This window comes from Brachycentrus maculatus, unplaced genomic scaffold, assembly GCF_059751285.1.
Source record: "Brachycentrus maculatus isolate JH-2025_06_01 unplaced genomic scaffold, ASM5975128v1 h1tg000196l, whole genome shotgun sequence".
In the NCBI taxonomy this organism is placed as follows: Eukaryota; Metazoa; Arthropoda; class Insecta; order Trichoptera; family Brachycentridae; genus Brachycentrus; species Brachycentrus maculatus.
Genome location: NW_028280947.1, coordinates 1,052,723 through 1,072,670, shown reverse-complemented (window position 1 = coordinate 1,072,670; position 19,948 = coordinate 1,052,723). Strand labels below are relative to the sequence as shown.

Here is a 19,948-nt window from a genome sequence, read left to right as displayed (position 1 = left end):
AATGCATTGTATTTTTTTGTGTGAGGACTCTTTTTGTTTTCCGCTTTTTTGTCGCGGGCGTCTCATCCTTGAATGAAGAGTACAAGTTTACTGGGGCGGCGGAACGGGGAAGCTGACAGAAATAGAGATGGGGAAGTCTGTATAAGGAGAGAAATTGCGTAGGTACTATTTGGTATATACCGTATTATGGTGGGTACGTACCTACCAACGTACTTTTCGTTTACGTTACGCGTATTCCGTTTATTAAACGGTGAACTGGAAAATTCGTTCCCGTTTATACTGGATACACTGCAAATGCCAAGTCATTACGAGAGCTTTTGAATCAACTTAAGAACTTTATTTTAGGATTTAGATGAACTGATCATGTTCACAACCCTTCCTTTCAGTTAATGCGTAATTTAGCCTGGATTTAAAATTCTTTAGCTTTGATCAACTTTCCGTACGCGCTTAGACTCATCCGAAAAGTGTTGATATCTTCGATTAAACATTCGTCGTTCCTGCTATACGAAATAACTTATTGGTTAAAGTTATAAATATCTTCTAAACTTTTTTTTAAAAATTAATCATAGTTTTTAAATTACATAAGTCTTGTACCTATCTGCCTTTTTTCCTGTGCACATTCAAATTTTGTTTTTCCTTATTCTCTGGTGATAAATTTTACTTTATGATTACCTTTGTATGTACATAGTTGAAATTGGATTTTGTAAATTCACCATAGCATTGGGAAGGGTATAATGATGTTCCGAGATAGAAAGCTTCACACACCCTTCCTTTTTAGCTGCTCCCTCATTAATGCGGGAAATCTTTAGGGTGGACAACGCTTAACCCCCACAACGGAAAAACAAACAAAGTAAATGGCGGCCCTGAACAGAAATCGCAAGCCATTAACATCTATATACATCCTTTACTCTTCGTAGTAAATAACCCCTTTCCTAACCGTTTCCGTTTGATGCCGTAATATTGTTTTCTTCTTGTATTTCAAGTTCAATTGGTGGTTTAGGAAAACAAAGAGTTCTATATAACATCAGTAAACGAATAATAATGAAACGACATAAACAGCAATTTAATCTCATAAAATATTCACAAATTCTAGTTTGTACCTACTTTGTACTTAAGAGTTATATTTTATGTTAGCCCAGTTAATTAATACACAGAATATCATATTCTCATGGCAATTTACTTCTTAATCTATGCTAATATAACAACTAGCTAAAATAAGATAATATACATGCGAAGTGTAGTATATGTCTATTTGTTTTTTTTTATTCATCTACGGCGAAAATTATTAGTTTTATAACTTTATATTTTTTTAGTTTAGTAGTAATTTATACAGAGCATACAACATTAAAACTACTTTTAAAAAAGTTAGACTAATGATCTGAGGGTTTTATGCTATTGCGTAAGTTTTCCTTCTAACAAAACCTTATTTTTCACCCTTTAATCCATACCAAACAAATCAATGAACTCTTATATTTCGTTTGTGTTTATTTTGTAATTGTCTTTTTGTTTGATTTATTTATTTATTTTCGAGTTTATCGTGATTCCGCCGAGGTCACAGCTTGTGTTACCATGTTCTATTGATTTTTCTATCCAAGGTCTAAACCTGCCTCTGAGAGGGTTGCATGGGTTTTGAAACGAATGAAAATAATCACCCTTTTCCAAAACGAAAAATGCCCGTCTTTCTCCGAATAAAATACAAATAATAAAGTAATATAAATTAATGCACTTTTAAATTTTGAATAGAAAACAATATGCATATTGTCATAACGTAAAAAAGAGAAATAGTGTTTTTTTTAATGTATTAGTATTTTAAAATACATTTTGTCGACATGCTTTGAGAAACGTTTTAATACTTACATATCTGCATAGTTAATTAATAAGAGTGGTTTGAAAATATTTGTTTTTACAATATTTATGTCCGTGTTAGTAAAATATAAATTTACAAACAATTTTTTATTGCTTTTATTAGAGATATTCTAATTATTTAGATGTTATTGATTCTCAACTAAGATGAACAAATTATTGGGGTAGAAAATATATATACAACTTTATACTTTATGAAATTTTTCTAATATAATAAATCATGGGTAGAAAGCAATGGTTTAAAAAAGTAATCGATGAATTAGTAAAAGTAATCGATACTTAAAAAAGTAAGCAAACAATCTAAATTTAATATTCTTGGAACTGAATTGAATGGATAGGTGTTAAAATGTGGATAAATCTTAAGCTACCATATTTGGAAATGACATAAAACCTTACCAAGTGCAGGAGTGCTGTCACCACAAAGCGAAATGCTGTTATATGCGCATGCGCGCTTGCTGCAGCTTTGTTCACTTTCTTTGTTTATAGGTGACGCGATGCGCTTGCCATTGCGTCGATTTTCCTGCTAAACTTTCTTTGTTATTACATACTATCTACGCAACTTTTAACTTTAATGACGATTGCTTTGTTTGTCTCCCTTCTACATTTTCACGGAATTTACAATGAGCTATTTATCTTGCAAACATTTTTTTAAAAATTCAAATTCAAAAATATTTACTGTTTGTTGTAAATACAGCAATCAATATTTTCATAATTTAGTCACTTTGTGGTAAAAATATATCCATTTTTTATTTAAGTTTTACTTAGTAAATACCACTATGTCTTAAAATCTATTGTGAAACTTGTTTCGATGCATTCAGCATCATTTTCAAACACCGTATGTATATTTTCATATATTACATTTTCACGACAATGGCATTCGCTTTGTTTGCTTATAAAAGTTTTGCGACCCACTGACTTATTTTTAATGATGCATATTCGACAAATTATGTTTTTTTTTTATATTCCGTTTACTTTCAAGTAAATACCGATTCTTTGTTTAAATCGATTCCCTTTGCCCATCTCCATTATATTTTTTCCTGGCAACACCGAATCCAGTTCGCCATTGGTGGAAATTTGTATTCAAATTTCGTTCCATTACTATGTTCCCTAATAGCAAATTCTTCACAACTGCACTATGGGTGGCCTGCTTATCGAGGCCAGAAGGGGAGAGGCGGGTGGGTCGGCTACACGTGCCGCGGGAAAGTGGAAAATGCAGCTTAGTGCAATGTGTGTATGTAGTAGCGCGGCAATAATTCCAGGGATAGTGCCTCCCTCCACTCCCCTTGACGGTACAAGTAGGAAAGCGGGAAGCCTTTGTTTGTAATCGGCGACAAAAACTCTAGTAAATTATTCATTTGTTTTTTTTTTAATACGCACATTTAAAATATCCCTCTTCCAAAATGATCACAGACTTTTAGTATATTTTTTGTATTTTGTCTTCTTTTAACCCTTTTCCACACCCAATTGTGCATAGGGCACTGCATGGTATTGACGCAGTATTATCTTGATCGTTACTTACATGTGAAGGTACTCCTGCGCTTCAGGGACCAGTCCAGGGTAATATTGAATAAATATTAATAGTGAAAAATCACTGATATGTATTTTACCCCTCAACTGGGAATCGAACCCGGGAACTCCATCACGGTAGCTAAACACGCTAATCATTGCTCCACGGAAGCAGACATTTTTTCTAGGAATATATTATTGTATTTTGTATAATATTGTATTTTAGATACGTACGTTTTTGTATGAATGCTTATTATTGAAGTTAAAATTCTTTGTACACAGTATGATGGATTGGATTATTGGTTATAAACATGATGAGGCGCTGCACCCTGAAATGAATTTGATACAAGTACTTATGTTTATTTTCTAACAAAGTGAGGACTCGGACCTTTTCGTTAATTTGTATCATTATGGAACTAATATACGGCTAAAAATTATGGGGAACCTTCTAGATTCTTTGCACTGCTTAGATCTTTTTGCGCAGTCTGAAATCTGTCTCGGGAAGAGTGTTAGCGGTGGCTGACAAAGTTTTTGACGCGTGCCCTGAATCCTAAATGCTGCAAACCACTCCATCTTGTTACGAATAAATCATTAGTGAGTATATGAAGCCCGAAAGCTCATTCGGTCTATTTAAACTTTGAAGTGTCTTTGTCTCACCCCACGCTTCCCTAAAGTACGTACTTATCCCTGAGCCGGCGCTCTAGTTCTGGTAAATTGACGATCTACTCCCTGCCTATATATGCTTCTGTGTGTGTGTATCACGATATTGCCTCCCCCCCCCCCCCATCACCTCCCACCCTGGCTCTCAATTTACCGACATTTCCCGCGCAACGTTCACGTTGGCATGGCGACTGATGCGCTTTGTTTGGCGCCCAAACCGGCATCCATCTTTCCACGGCCAGTGTATCGATCTTCCCGCAAAATAAACACTTCCTTTGTGTGCCCTTTTCTATTAAAAAATCGTTTTATTTATTTGCTATCATAGATTTAATCGTTTAATTTGTAGAACTCCATTTTAATTTATGTATTAAATGTTAAAAATACTGATTTTTTGAGTCTACTAAGTATTTTATTATTTAAAAAATCACATAAAAATCAATTTTGCGACAATTGTTTCGCCTAGGTATGACATTTTCAAACGAATGTCTCGGACATTCGTTTGAAAATGCCATGTCATATTGATTTTATGTGTTTTTTAACAATAAAATACAACTTAGTAGACTCAAAAATCAGTATTTGATTTTAACATTTAATATATAAATTATAATGGAGATCTAGAAATTAAACGCCAAAACTATAAACAATTTATTTATCATATAAAACATATATAGATTTATACTTAATGAAATTCTGCCCTAGCTAACTGTGAACCAACTGTGACTTTTGACGTTTCATTTGCAATTTTGAGATAAAACCATACATTTTTTAAACAAATATTGTTGTACGATGTGACTTTTTTTGTAAAAAAAAAAAATACATATTTTTCGTCGTACAAAAAAATAGAGTTAGTTCTAAACCCCCCTCCTCCTTAAAATACTCCACGTATACATTTAAAATCACCACTTCAATATTTATTTAATTAACTGCCATATTTACTCGTTTATTTTACTATTATGTGTTTATTTATTAATTAATTATTGATGATAGTATCAAATATTAGTCGAATCTCGTCAGTTACTGACGATAGTATCATATATAAGTCGGATAAACGTTATAAATACCCGTAAAAGCGAGAGTTTGAATTCAAACGCATTTAGTTTCCTCATTTTCCCGCAGAGGCCCCCCGGCGCGGCGCCACCGCACGGCCGAGGAGAGCTTTCCCCAGCCCCACACAGAATCACCTACCTATCTCCGCTATACATACACTAACCTACCCCCCTTTGCCCAAACATCCATTCACGGCTGGAAGTAGGTCAACACTGCGGTAGCTGGCTGCCAATGGTTTTATATGTCAAGTGTACATAAACCGCGCAGCAAAATGCATTCTGTGTTGTTCGGATATTTTTTCATTGTCTTCGTGTTAATTAGGTACTTCGATTACTAATACGTTCCTTCCATTGGTTTCGCGATATTTCTGAAAGATGTATGAAATATATGTATGTAAAATAATTTCTTATTCTGGAACTTCAAATAAGTGTTTTTTTCACTCTAATATTTAACCCAAATAAATAAAAAACAATAAATATAAAAAAAAGCGGAGGGCTGATCACCTTTTCTTCATGTTTTAACAATCAAGATTTATATGATGCAGTGCCCTATGCACCATTGGGGTAGGGATAAGGGTTTGCAGAAGGGTGAAGAATTCTGCAACTTGAAATTGCATGTCGTTGATATAATTTTCACGAATTATATAAATAAAGATTGGAATTTCGTAAGCGCAAACATTTTTTCGTCTAATTGATTCTGAAAATTTAAAGAAAAAACGCGAAAAAAGGTGCCGAAACGCCGGTCCTCCGCGTTACATGAAAAAAAACCCTGCTTAAATCTAACAAATGCAAATCAAAAACAAATGTTTTTATTTATTTAAATAACATTGATAGCCAATACGGCTGTCCAAACTCAAAACACAGTAAGGGACATTTTTTTGTAGTATGTTTTTTTTGCATTTTTGGACTAAGTAGATTCTACTTAGTCCAAAAATGCAAAAAAAACGTACTACAAAAAAAATGTCCCTTACTGTGTTTTAAAATTGGACAGCCGAATAGTGTTAATCATATTTTGATAATCTGGTCGTTACTATTCGCCATTTTTGTACGGTCGATAAATTCGTGTCGTTAAATTTGGTCATCTATGGAAAATGGCGACTCCCTCTTCCGCCGGCTCTCGTTCTCCGTTTGACTTTGAAGCAACCTTGGCGCCATGTTCCTTCTTTATCCTCCGTCCTACTTTCCTTCCCGCGGAAGCGATGATACCAAAATGGCGACTTCGTAGATTTATCTACACCAGGGGAGCGCTTCGCAACACCAGATACCGTAATACCAATACCACACTCTCTGACCCAGTTATCAAATGACTTATTGCGTCGTTTGCAACATGAATCGTTTGCCAAAATTAATATATTGTATGTTTCATCTGCATCGAAAATGTGACAGGTTTTCTAATATATACACATTGTCCGCCTCCGTCGTGTAATGGTTTAGCGTGTTTAGCTACCGTCTTGGAGGTCCCGGGTTCGATTCCCAGTAGGGAGGTCAAATAAATATAAGTGATTTTTTTTCACTCTAATATTTATTCAATATTAGCTGTATTTGATTTTTATTTTTTGTAAATATGTTGATTTTTCTATTGTTTACAAAACTCTTATTGCTATTTTACAATCATCCTGTACATTTTCATAATGACAAAACTGCAGCTTATTGCAAATGGAAAACTGCATATTGCTTTTAGTTTCCGGCTTTCAAGTTTCAATTTTCAGTTTCGTTCTCTGCTGAAGTATTCTGCTTACAGCGCAGTATGTTATATTACGTAAATGGCGGGAAAACGAAAATTTTGTATTGAAAATAGTTCAATTGTGGTCAAAAACTTAGATAATAACTCGTATCAATATGTAGTTGTGAATTAAATACTGTTTGCTTTATTATTATTGTAACTACTACCATAAGGAATTGTCATGTTATTCCTGATTATGACGTATTTACCTACTTATGTTTTTTTTTAACTTAATCTGTTATATCACAAAAATATCATTATAGCCTTAGTAAAACTTAAATCTTACGCGTATTAATTATGGCACCTTGTCAAAGACGTGATTTGTTATATTTTAAACTCAAACTTAATGAATAATTAAATACTTGAATTTAAGTCAACTTTTATGAAATATTAAGGTGTTGTTCTTACTATTAAACGAATCATCATTTTAATATCAAAATGATTAAAGAAAACACTTGTTTTTTACCACTTAAGTTTTATTATAGACTACATATTTCAGAAGTTAAACTTCCATCATTCAGGTCTGTATAATAACTAAAATATAAAATTGTATATTATATATATAAAATTGTTCTATAAATAAGGAGAGGGGAAAGTAAGGGGAAGGGGTTAGTCAAGGGACGGAGTTTGAAAACAAAGGAAAAATGGAAATCAAAGGTGAAGAATTTTGAAACAATGTATTATTTAATAAATTATTATTGGAATTTAGGTTTTTTTGGATTTCTAAATTTTCAAGATAATTCTAATTTGGCCTTTATATGGAACAAGGTGTAATAATTTTAATTTATGAGAGTGAAATGAGTGATTAGTATCTATTATGTGATTTGCAAATTCCGAAAAATAATTACTAACAAGACCGCTATGATATAAAAATAGAAAATAATATAATAATAAAAAATAATATCAAAAGATTTCTAACGATGAATAAATATCTTAATACCTTGCCTATTATCTACAAGGATTTATAGCAGTTCAGTTATATATCAGAAAAATTATAGTAAATGTGTATAGTTAATAATAAACTAATAAGGTTGATCCCTTAAAACAATACAATACAATAGATACAATGGATTCAATATATTTTATCAATCAAGATTTTTCACATAGTTCATTTATTTGTCTTGTCATATTTTCTAAATAAGACACCACTAAATCTACAAGTTTCTGAGCTATAAGTTGGTCCATCGTTGAGTTCTTTTGTATTCTTTCATGGCAATGTGCCCAAACCATTATGATTCGTCATTGCAAGGTTAGCGAAAACCATCTCCTTACATGGAGCTTCATAAGGATAAAGATTTTATTCAGAAAAATAAAAAAATATTAAAATTTATATTTATGCACGTGATGTTATATTCCTGTTACTTTATATATTTCTCTTTGTTTTCAGAAAAATTACAAAGTCTTTCGGTGCACCTGGAAAAACTGTGTAGCTTCAAGCACGGTGCGTTCTGAAATTGTTGCGCACGTTAGAAATTCACATCTAAGGTAAGAATAATATTTTTTTATCAATTATATTTAATATCATTCATATTTTTTTTATCAATTACATTTAATAACATTATCATTCATCCCCGAATAATTATCCCGGAATGTATTACCGTTGCCGACGTTTCACGATGTCTAGTAATTCTATATTTTTCCTCAATTGGTTTTCATGATATATTGTTTTAAGAATAAGAATGTAAATACAAATATCGATTATAGTTTCATTAATTGATTCGGCAGTCACTTTTTAGTAATATCTATCAATGTTGAATTTAAGTTTTACCTGATAAATAGCACTATTTATATATTATATTCATATTATTAAATAGTAGTATTTACCAAGTAAAACTAAATTAAAAATCAGTTAAAGTGGTCGAAAGTGATAAGTCTATTTGTATAAAAAAAATAACAATCCCATGAAATAAATTGTCATTAAATCTCGAGGCATTTAAAGTTATAAAAATATATTTTTATAACTTAGAACATTTATAACTTTATTATAAGATCACTGCACATGCTGTCAAAAAAGCTTTCTTAAATTAATTAGTAAGTGTGCGTGAATTATTTAAATTCTATTGATAAAATCTGAGCTTGTTGATTTCTTCGATTTGAGCGTCCATTTTTAAACGAATAAGTAAATCACTAATACAATTTTCCTACATTAATACGAAAATTTACCGCATAAATTATTTATCCATCAACATTATAAATATATGCATGATATAAGCAATTAATAACAAAGTAACAATATTTATTTCATTATCGTGATATGTGCGCATATCTTAGCATTTTTATCCGTAGATAATTTTGCATAGCAAAATAGATTTGTAAATTCCTAGAACGTCAACACGTCTCATGGCTCGTGCCCTTGTACCTTTGTGATATAGTTGGTCACGTGGATGTGGAAGTGAGTGGGTGCGGTACGGCGTACGTATTGACAATAACACTACTTCTATATAAACTTACATTAATAACGTACAATTGTCACGTTATAATAAATTATGAGACAGCATTATGGAAAGGCGACACAGGGGGAATATATGCCTGCATACAATTTACCGACATATTTCCGAAATGATAAAAAGTTCAGAAACGCCTTTAAAAATGATTAAATAATAATAAAAATATCTCAACTAATTAAAGGGGTAGTTGTCTAAATGTAAGAATAGACGATTCAATAAAAAAACAACAAATTCAGATTTGTAGCTCTAATTTAATAAAATTTAAGTATTGTTCGTTTTTAAGTCAAATGGTAAAACATCATTCCGAAGGTTGAGATCCGTTTTCTTTTGTTTGTTACATATATAAAATAATATCAATAATAAATAATAAAAATCGACACTGACGAAAATCTCCTGTAATTGACAAAGAAAATTGAAGAAAATGTGAAACTTAGTTGTTGAATTGTTTTTACATCATGATGAAATATACTTTGGTAATTATTTTTTTATCAACAAAAAATGAAAACGCAAATGTATTCCTTCCTGATTTGCACAAAAGTAACACTTATTCTACCATCTCCGATTATCTAAAAATGGCCGTCCAATTAATGTTATGCAAGTCTCCTTTTTTTATTTAGTATGATTACATTTTTATACAATTTAATACAATTTCTATACATTTCTACTTAATACAATCTTATAATTTTGGTTGCGCTGAGCCTCTCCTTATTTTCCATCTTCAATGTGTATTTTTCAGTTTGAGAGTTCTAAAATAATATCGCTTGTTTTTCTCCAAACATTAATATACAATTATAGAATTTTCTATTTTCTAGTTTGTCTCTGCAAGTTACACACGTGTATCGTGTATGCTGGCCAAGGTTATTCCAATTCTAATAATATTACAACATGATATTCACTGCCTGCTGCTTGGAGTGTATTCACGCGGCACTTAGCAGCAAAGAAGCGCTGCTGTTCTCGTAACGCCCTTTGCCACTAAATACGAATACTGCTGCAAAAACTGACACCCTTTGGCACTAAATATGGATAATGATGCAAATACTGCATTATGACGTCGGTATGTCGGAAATTAGACTGATTTAAGTAGATCATTTGACTATTTAGTACTTACTCCATTTGAAATATATTTTTAATTTTTCCAGTGACATATTTATGTGCTACTAAGGTTCATGAATGTAATTTTTAACAAAATCCAACATAGTCCAATACCAAACAATTCCAACAGAATATAAAATATTTGGGAACCAAATATTTCGACAACCTTCCTACAGATATAAAAATTAGATTATTAATATTCTTAAAAATATATTAAAATCCCTTTTATACGTCTTAATTAAAAAAAAACACTGAAAATAATACAAAGAAAAAAAACTATTATATCATTCATTAGTGCAAACAATGAACAATGAGTGTAAGTCCCTCTCCAACCACAAGAGCTTAGTTTCTTTTTTGGAGAGGAACAGCATTACTAGTATTTCTTTCAGTGGTCTCAATATTGTGGATTGGTTTGCAGCAACCAATGACTAGTATAAGATTATTAAAAGTTGAAATGTATAGGTAATGTATTAAATTGTGATATTTTTGTAACTATATTAAATAAATAAATCTGGAAGAATACAGAGCTTCGTTTACAGTAGCTAAGAAATTACCCAACCTACGGAGATGACGTAACGTAGCGTGATAAATTAAACAAAAAATACATGTTGAAATATCGAATATTCTCGAACGTTTCCCTTCAAAAGGGATTTTTCTATTTTTCTATGGTTTCGTTTGTTTTGTTCGACGTTTATAGTAGGTTAAGGTTGTATTAGGGACTTAATGCGCGAGTAGGTACCTATTTATCTACAAGACTAGTAGCGACGCGAGCAGAGGTAGGTACTGGATCCAAGCGTTCCTTTAGTTAGGCCAGCGAAAGGGCGTGTCTGCGGAATAGTGCCGGTTGAAACCAGTAGTTTGTTTGCACAGATTGCACGGCTTCGAAAATAGTTTTCTGCAAATTCCTCGCTAATCGATTGAACATTTGCGCTGACATACATAATACATAGATATTCAAATGGAGAAATCTCGCCGTGTGTTTCTAGAATTCCTCCATTTTAATTTTTCTGAGACATACTTTATTTCGAGTGCTACTTTTTAGTACCTAATGACCTATGATATAAAACGTAATATCAAAACATGTGATTTTCAAATAAATATCAAATATCTTATCTAGTTGTTGAGTTAGGTGGGATTTCTGTAGCCTAGGCAAAAATAACAATTAAAAAAATCTTAACTGTAGTTTGGCTAGAATCCAGGTTTTGTTTGCCGACAAGCCACATTGGGTGGCTTGGTGGTCATTTGCAAAACAATAATTATGTAAAGTAAAAATAAGCAATAAATAATAATAAATATCAAGGTATCAAAGCGTTAGGCTTCAAAATATGCTTCAACTAAATCTCAATTATATAGCTATTATTTAAAACGGAAAACTTTGACATTTATACAATATGTAGTCATAAAAATCTATATGAAAGAAAAAAATCCATTTTACTATGAGTCTGTCAATATTTTCAAGGTATTTTATTTAAATGAAAATATAACATAATTGCATTTAAAACAAAAATAAATTATTACAAGAAAAACAAATAAATACTATCATTTGGAATTTAGACAGCAACTATATTCCATTTCTTCGTTATTATAATATGTACGTATTTTAATTCTATGTTTTTTAAAGTCAACATTGTTGTTTTAGAAAAGGAATGTCTTCTCTTTATAGGACATTTTTTTCTTATCAATGTATTATCGTAGAAGTTTTGCAATATTAAATGGGATTGGTTTGTCCCACCCTAGAAATGTATGTTAATAAATTAGCTTGGCGCCTGGAAATATGCAATCTGCAAAACAGAGAAAATTTTGTTGAAAATGCATGATTAGTCGGCTGTCCAAACTCAAAACACAGTAAAGGACATTTTTTTGTAGTACGTTTTTTTTGCATTTTTGGATTAAGTAGATTCTACTTAATCCAAAAATGCAAAAAAACATATTACAAAAAAATGTCCCTTACTGTGTTTTAAGTTTGGACTGCCGTAGTATTATGCGTGTGACTATTGTAATATTGTAACTTCAATTCAAAACTTATTTTTTCCCTATTTATGAATTATTTTGTTGTTATTACAACTCAGACATATGTAAAATTTCCTTATATTAGTATATACGCACTAATAGTTAAAAGCATCAATCATTTTTTTAACGCCCGTAATGGTCATAACCGAAATCATAAAACTCACCCTGTGCTCAAATGATATTTTGACACGAATGAGTTCAATCGATGCCTATAATATTGATTAAAATAGCGAATTTCCATTATTTTATGTTCCATTTATACCTACAACTGCTAAATTACTCAACCCATTTCATATACTAAAGCAAAAAACTTTTTTGTCAAAATGTTTAAATTATTTGATAGATTTTTGTATTCTATTAGAACTATCTTCCTCCTGATGAATTTGATGTTAAACGTTATCAACAATTTGTTTTTCTAGATTAAATACATTGTATATTATTACTTAACTTGTAAATTTACTGCTTGGTCGTCTGAAAATGCTTAAAAAAGTTTAATAATAAATAAAAACGCTTTTCAAATATTTAAAATAAGAAGAAATACAAAAATAATTATTATTGGAAAAAAATTATCTTTGACAGCTGCTGTAAAACCATTTTGCCGCCATTTTGCCGCTATTTTTCCTGTCGTCCTTCTTTTGTTGGTTTTCAAATTTAAATTCTTGTTTTTTTATTGTCGTCAAGTGTTGCAAGGTGTGTAAAGTAAAGTCTCCGCTGTGCAGACTACGGTACAGGTAAACAGGTTCCCGGACTATGATGGCGCCTACTACAGTTATGTTTTACGCATCTCGGGGAGCAACGCACTACATCTACTCAAACCTGCCTATTTCGCTAGCTTCACATCCGCTGCACGAACCGTACCTTGATGTACCTTAGTAAATCTGCAATATCGACCAAAGAACTCATCTCGAAATAGTATTTCATATTCAACTATCTAGAAAATCCTTCAAGGGGCATGTCTAAACGTGACAACCTATTGAGGTACCTACTTACTAACGTATAATCTGAAAGGTCATGAATGCCCTTACACTGTCTTAATGTGGCAAAGAAAAAAGCGTCACCCTACAAGAAAAAAAGCCCTGTTCACTGGAAAAATTGTAAAGAAGGACAGTATTTTGTACTTCGCTTTTAAGCTTTCAATTCTTCTTAAAATCATGGATGCGCCTCCGACAACATAATTAAATATCACAAATTGCAATTGCTTACATGTCAATTCTACTTACGACTAACACAGATATATTCTGCAAAAATTTGTCCATTAATAACATCACGATTCATTTTTCTTTTATTTCATTTTGAACAGCTACTTCATCTTACAGGTAAGACGTGGGTAGCCACAGCAATTGACATAAAAGTTGCGGTGCACTTTCTGCAACTGTTCAACGTTTACGTATGCATATAAACTGTATTAGACGTGTTCTGGTACGTTTTGGTGCCAAGGCCTGAGGAAACTCTATCACTCTATTCCTATTACTAGCCTCTCCATCTATTGCATAGCCAGCACGCCGTTTCACGCATAATATATTGTATTTTATTAATGTTTTACAAAATGGTCGCCAGGAAAATAACCTAAGCAAATCCTAATATCCCTTTACCGTGAAACCTCTTTTATATTTCCTAAGCTCGTTTTTAAACATCGCTAAAAATCTTTTCATGTTTACCTCATAATCTTTTTTTGCAAAACGTTGTTAGTTTCGTAACTTAATCTTTCATCTTCGTCTTTATTTAGTTAGACGAAATATAACCTTGTACATAATAAGCAAGGTAAATAATATATACAATTCTCATGTAAAAAAGCTTATATTTCTTAAAACTGAAAACGCGTTCATCAAATTTCCACTAACAAATTCCTGGAATTTCACAGCTTAAAGAGAAAAAGATAATTTTTTTTTATGAAAACGTAATAATATAATTTAACATAATATAATTTAACTATTCGAAAAATACTTTCTCATATTTCTAACATAATCAGCGGTATTTTTATCAGGTTATTTTTGTATATAGAGATTTTTTACGATCTTCAAGTACGTTTTTGGTATTAGAGCTGTGCAGTCCTATAGGCGTAATGTTGAATTTCCGAGTCCTATATGCCATATGACTACGTACCTACGTATAAATTTTAAATTTCTATGATAGGTAGGTACTTCATTAGTTACTTGTATAGCTGGTATGGTTAGCCTTGGAACACGTCCACACGGTAAAAGGAACATTTCAGTTCCGACCGTAGTACAACTAGTAGATCGTTATGCAAATAGCAAATGGCCCTGATGCTCTTCGGTTAAACTTTTTCAAACGACCGTGTTCAATTATTTCAAGTATTTTATTTCACTGTTTTTTTTTCATAATTTATTCAGCATTTAAGAGACTAGTTTCATTAAAAAATAACCTCAGTTATGTGAAATAATCGGTCTAAATAATAGTTATTTAATAACAGTATTATTATAATGTGCGAAAACATTTCCAAAATTAGAAAGTAAATCTTGTAAAATTGTATCATATATATATAATATATTACTAATGAATAACCTTTTTGTTGTTGAAATTTGGGATTGTGTAAATTGTATTTATTATAAATTCGATTTGCCTTTGATTTTATACCATATTTTTATTAAATAAATGTATGTTAGATATGTAACTAATTCAAGCAAAAAGTAAAAAAAATGCCTTATAAATATTTTAATAATAAAGGTACAACCCCTCATGCATGTGTATAATAAAAATGAACGAAAAATTAATTATTCGTTTTCTTATATCCATAAGATATGTTACTTCCTTTTGGAGAAGGAAACTATCTTTTGAAGTACAAAGTATGTTTGCAAGTAATACATATGTATTATAATCAAGAGCGGCCTTAGACACCACGTATAAGCAGCAACATAATGCGATGTATTTATTTAAGTACGGCTCAGTAAATACCAACGTAGTACCTACGTACATTATTATTTACTTTTATAAGCCAGTTATTAAACACAGTTCGCCCTTTAAGATATTATCAATCTAAATTAATTTATTATCAGCATTTGAAGCACCGAATGAATATCTTACCTACCTACCTTCCTGTTCTAGGTAACTCGGTAGCCTATTTGGCATTACGCAATAGACTGAGTACCTTATTATGCAAATGGTCCAACCTTTAGCGTTCGCAGCAGAAGAATGCGCAGCAATCATGACGTCATCTGTGACGGGCTGCCTACATATTGTTGCATTGTGCTGTGACCATAATGGTGACATTGATTTTTCTCTCTGCCAATGCCAGTGGACGGGCGTGCGGCGTGCATGCCGGAAAATGTACTGAGCTATAATTATTCGCACGAAACTTTCCGTTAAACCATCTCCGTTGTCTAAGTTGGAATTGGACTTTTCCGTTTTTAATTTTTGGATTTGAAGGTCGTCAAACACGCGTGCCAAATTGTTATCATGCTAGCTATTTTTATCAAACTTACTATTAAAATAAAAGATTTTCGTCACGATGTTGGTTTATGGCTAATATTAAATACGATTTGCTCTTAAATATTACGATTTTATATAATTTGTGTGCGCTAGCAGTTCGTCTACTATTTTGTAAAAAAAAACGTTATTTTTAATGTACCACAATTCTTCAGATCTTCATTATTCGTTACATTAAATGAAGATCTTTAACTGTCACCTTTTACACTTGTATTACTCCTAACAAGAACAGTGTTTAAAGGTGGAGACTGACCGGAGCATTTCGTCATAACATAACGTCGTAACATCGCTCGCGGCGAGCATCAGCGAACATTTGAAACTATGGATGGAGCGCTCGGCTCGCTGTACTGACTGCATGAATGCTCGCATCGTAACGTGTTACGTTACGACGAAATGCTGCGGTCAGTCTCCACCTTAACGTGAACTCTTTTGCTTCCCGTGATCCTATCCTTAAAATCTGTTAGCTTTTAGATAACTACATAAATATTTACATCTACCGGTGGGTTAACTTTTTAACCGATTAGTAAACACACGATGAGCAGACCACGACCTCTGCCAAGCACCAAATACATCTATAAATATATTTTTTCATATTATATTTTCAAAGCGACAAATTTCGAAACCTTGATATGATGGAGCATGACGAACACCGAAGTATAAATCCACTCTCATTTTTGTTAATAATGTGATTAATTGCGTTATCCGCTTTTAGTCCTCTCCCACGCAAAGATCTGACGAAAACTATTCTTACTATCCCTGACAAACGAACAGAGATCATTTTTATTTTTTATTTTTTTCAAAACATATTACATACATAAGTCATATTTACATATAATATTCCCGATGAGTAATTTCTATTTCTCATTTTGGGACATGAGATTAAGGTTAACAAGACTGGAACACAAATAAGAAAGAAACAACAATTTTTTTTTAATAACCAAAATTAATACTAATACATGGCAAAATATAAAACAATAAACAGGTATAAAAATAGGCATAAGAAAAATATTTAAAATAAATAAATGAGAAAAACATAAGGTAAGAAGCGTATTTAAAATAAACAAATGAGAAAATATAAAAACACAAGGTAAAAACAAAATAATAAAATATGACTAATCACTACATAACTATCTTTCCATATAATTTATACATACTTACCTTCTCAGATCATATATTTTGGATTCTCGAATGGGTTTTATTTTATATTTCGCTCACTCCTTTCAAGAACGTCATAAATAAAAAAACTTGATTTTTCAGGAGAACGTTTTTAAAGTTAAAAAATATAATACAATGTATTAAAAATAAATATCAAGCCACTTATTGAACTTTTTACTGTGCAACAGATCTTTTTAGGTAAAACCTGAAGGTTGTTTCTCCGTTTGAAAAATATTTAATATATTTCAAAAAATAATTAAACAATAACTTTTCTTCAAAATGCAAAAACAACACTTTCTGCCCTGTAGCAGGTAAATATTAAGTTAAAAACATGCCTCTTTTGCTGGGATATAGTACATTTTCTGGGCATTCTGAAAACATGTACAACTGAAAATCGTCGATTTTTTATTTATGACGTTCTTGAAAGGAGTGAGCGATATGGCAGGAATATATATTCTTAATTAATGTCAAGGAAATTGTCAAAAAAAGTATTTTACAGCAACAAAAATATAAAATGACAATATAATAATATATATTATCAACAAAAATAACAAAAGTGTCTACTCGTATTAAACCCTAGAACACGGGACTGGTTTCAATGTACCTCAATACTAGACTATCGTAAAATTTACGACGATCGGATAAACTCACATTTTACCGAAAACGTTTACTAAAAACATTTTTTTTAAATTAAGTGAAACATATTTTTTGAGATCTTTATATGATTTCCTTTTTACCCATTTTCCTCATTTACAGGGATATTTACACACTAAGCTAATTACCAGCTTTAACTGATATTACTTCAATTTTTATAAATGGTCTCTTGACTATCTTCTTTTATCTGGTTGTCTCGGTTTTTTTTAAATAAAATTTTTTATTTTTAATTAATGTTTTACTTAGTAAATACCACTATTTCTTAAAATCTACTGTGACACGTGTTTCGATGCATTCCGCATTATTTTCAAACACCTTATACGGTGTTTGAAAATGATGCGGAATGCATCGAAACACGTGTCACAGTAGATTTTAAGAAATAGTGGTATTTACTAAGTAAAACATTAATTAAAAATGGATAGATTTTACCACAAAGTGACTGCCGAATCAATTAATGAAATAAATTTTATTTTTCTTACAGTTCCAAATCCGTGTCTGATAATGAAGAGGAGTTCTACTACACAGAGGGTGAAGTACCCCCTCCCCCCACCCTTTCCCACAGGGACATGTGCCGTCCCCCACACGAAGATCCTGACTATCAGAGACAGCTTGTAGGATCCCTCAGGTAGGTCTAACACATCCTTCGTGTGCTTACGTCTGCATTTTCCTCTCAAGGTCCTGGTTAGGATCCTTATTTGTTTCTTGTTAGGCTTTAGAGCTTCTGTGGTGAATTTCCGCGACTACCTCGTGATCAGTTCCTTCACTTGTTTCACTCCAATGCTGTTGGACCAGATTTCTTGGCTCTGGTCCATGGCCCAGGTTTTTAGGCTGATAGTCGTTGATTTTTACTTAAAGCAAGATTGAAAGAAAACAACTTTGCAAAAAGAAAAGCAACACACTACCTCGTGAAACAATTCATGACATTAATAATAGTTTGTTAAAGTAATTATTTAATGTTTTTCAGACAAGGACTTCTGCTGGTGAACCAAAACAATGCAAATGGCGTGAATCTTCTGTCAGCAGGACCTATCACAATACCTGGAGTGATAAATACTCCCTGGGCTAACTCGCATTCTCCGGTAAGTTTTTGTTCCCTGCGTGTTATTATTAAAAAATGGGGGTTTAAAAATTATAATAATTTTACATGATATAATCTTTAGGTCATTGGATTAATTGCTCATATGAAGATATAACTACTAACGGAAAGTTCGCAGAGAGAATAGGATGAAAGGATATTTTGAATGTAAATAATATCTAATAATTCATTGTAAACTTTTATTTATTTTATAAATAAATTCCGAATGCTTTCCTTATCTTCTTAAATAGGAAAAAGTTCCTTATTTTCTAATTTTATTTTTTTTACTTTGTAACACATTTCATTATAGATTACTTGATATCAAAATATTCTTATGGAAAAAATGTTTCAAGAATAAACAATAACCTCAATTGGAGTATTCATTACATAGTATTTTTTGTTATATTTGTGGTAAAACAGAAGAGGGGCATATGTTACAGACTTTTTCCTCTCTTTCGTGTCACCACAAATATATTAATTATGAATTCTGTATGAATTGTTTGAAAATATGACATTTAACTAATAATAAACTATCATTCAATCTTCAAGAATATTGTCCTAAAAAGAACGTGTATATTTGCAGAATTCTCCTCAGAAGCACATGAAGATGTCGGGAGCCCCCACTAGTCCCGTGCGGCGCTCCCGGGACAGCAAGAAGTGTCGCAAGGCGTACGGGATGGAGCGAAAAGAACAGTGGTGCACACAATGCAAGTGGAAGAAGGCGTGCTCGCGCTTCGAATAGCTCACAAAGCGCGGCCGTGTATCCGCCGCCGCTACAGTATGGCTGCGAGAGCCGCAGCATCGTACTCTTCCAAAGTCTACCACTACCGCGGATTCCTTCGCCGAATCGGTCGTTTCACTTTTGTAAGAACGTTTGAATAAGTTATAGATATTGATCAAGATGAGTGTTGTATTGTGAGTATATAGATTGGTAAATATGTGTATGTGGCGGTGTTTTATGTTAGCGATAAGTCGGAAAAAAGTGGTTCTTACAAATTTTGAGCAAACAATCTGTGCAAATTTCAATACTCCATTATTTTTATACACCAAGTTTGTGCTCTCCCGTATGGCTCGTCGGGAATATGGAATATTCTCCGACTCGGAATGGATGTTACGGTTCGCAGCTAGGTTAGCGTAATGTGATTGTTGATTTAACTCAATATCGTTAGGATTTAAATTAGTCTGTAAGTTGTACAGTACAAATCCTGTCGTTCTATCGAAGCATCGTAGCCGCCCCGTACGAGAAAATGCCCGAGGCCAATTGGAAAAAAAA

At 32.1% G+C, this 19,948-nt stretch overlaps 1 protein-coding gene and 1 long non-coding RNA gene across 3 annotated transcripts in view; one reads left to right on the top strand and one right to left on the bottom strand.

The window, feature by feature from the left end:
- The window catches only part of LOC148307584 (uncharacterized), a 145,015-nt gene extending 142,670 nt beyond the window's left edge, over positions 1 to 2,345 (bottom strand). Inside the window, exon 1 of the long non-coding RNA XR_015837808.1 lies at positions 2,260 to 2,345. This is a non-coding gene — a long non-coding RNA (uncharacterized LOC148307584). The remainder of the gene's footprint in view (positions 1 to 2,259) is intronic.
- Glut4EF (Glucose transporter 4 enhancer factor) overlaps positions 1 to 19,948 on the top strand; it is a 273,282-nt gene extending 253,334 nt beyond the window's left edge. Inside the window, exons 6-9 of one of the 2 annotated variants that reach the window (XM_088263083.1) lie at positions 8,186 to 8,283; positions 18,082 to 18,225; positions 18,565 to 18,679; positions 19,259 to 19,948. In XM_088263083.1, the coding sequence (XP_088119209.1) occupies positions 8,186 to 8,283; positions 18,082 to 18,225; positions 18,565 to 18,679; positions 19,259 to 19,417 (516 nt within the window). In that variant the 3' untranslated portion in view covers positions 19,418 to 19,948. The remainder of the gene's footprint in view (positions 1 to 8,185; positions 8,284 to 18,081; positions 18,226 to 18,564; positions 18,680 to 19,258) is intronic. The other variant, XM_088263084.1, reaches the window with a different exon arrangement.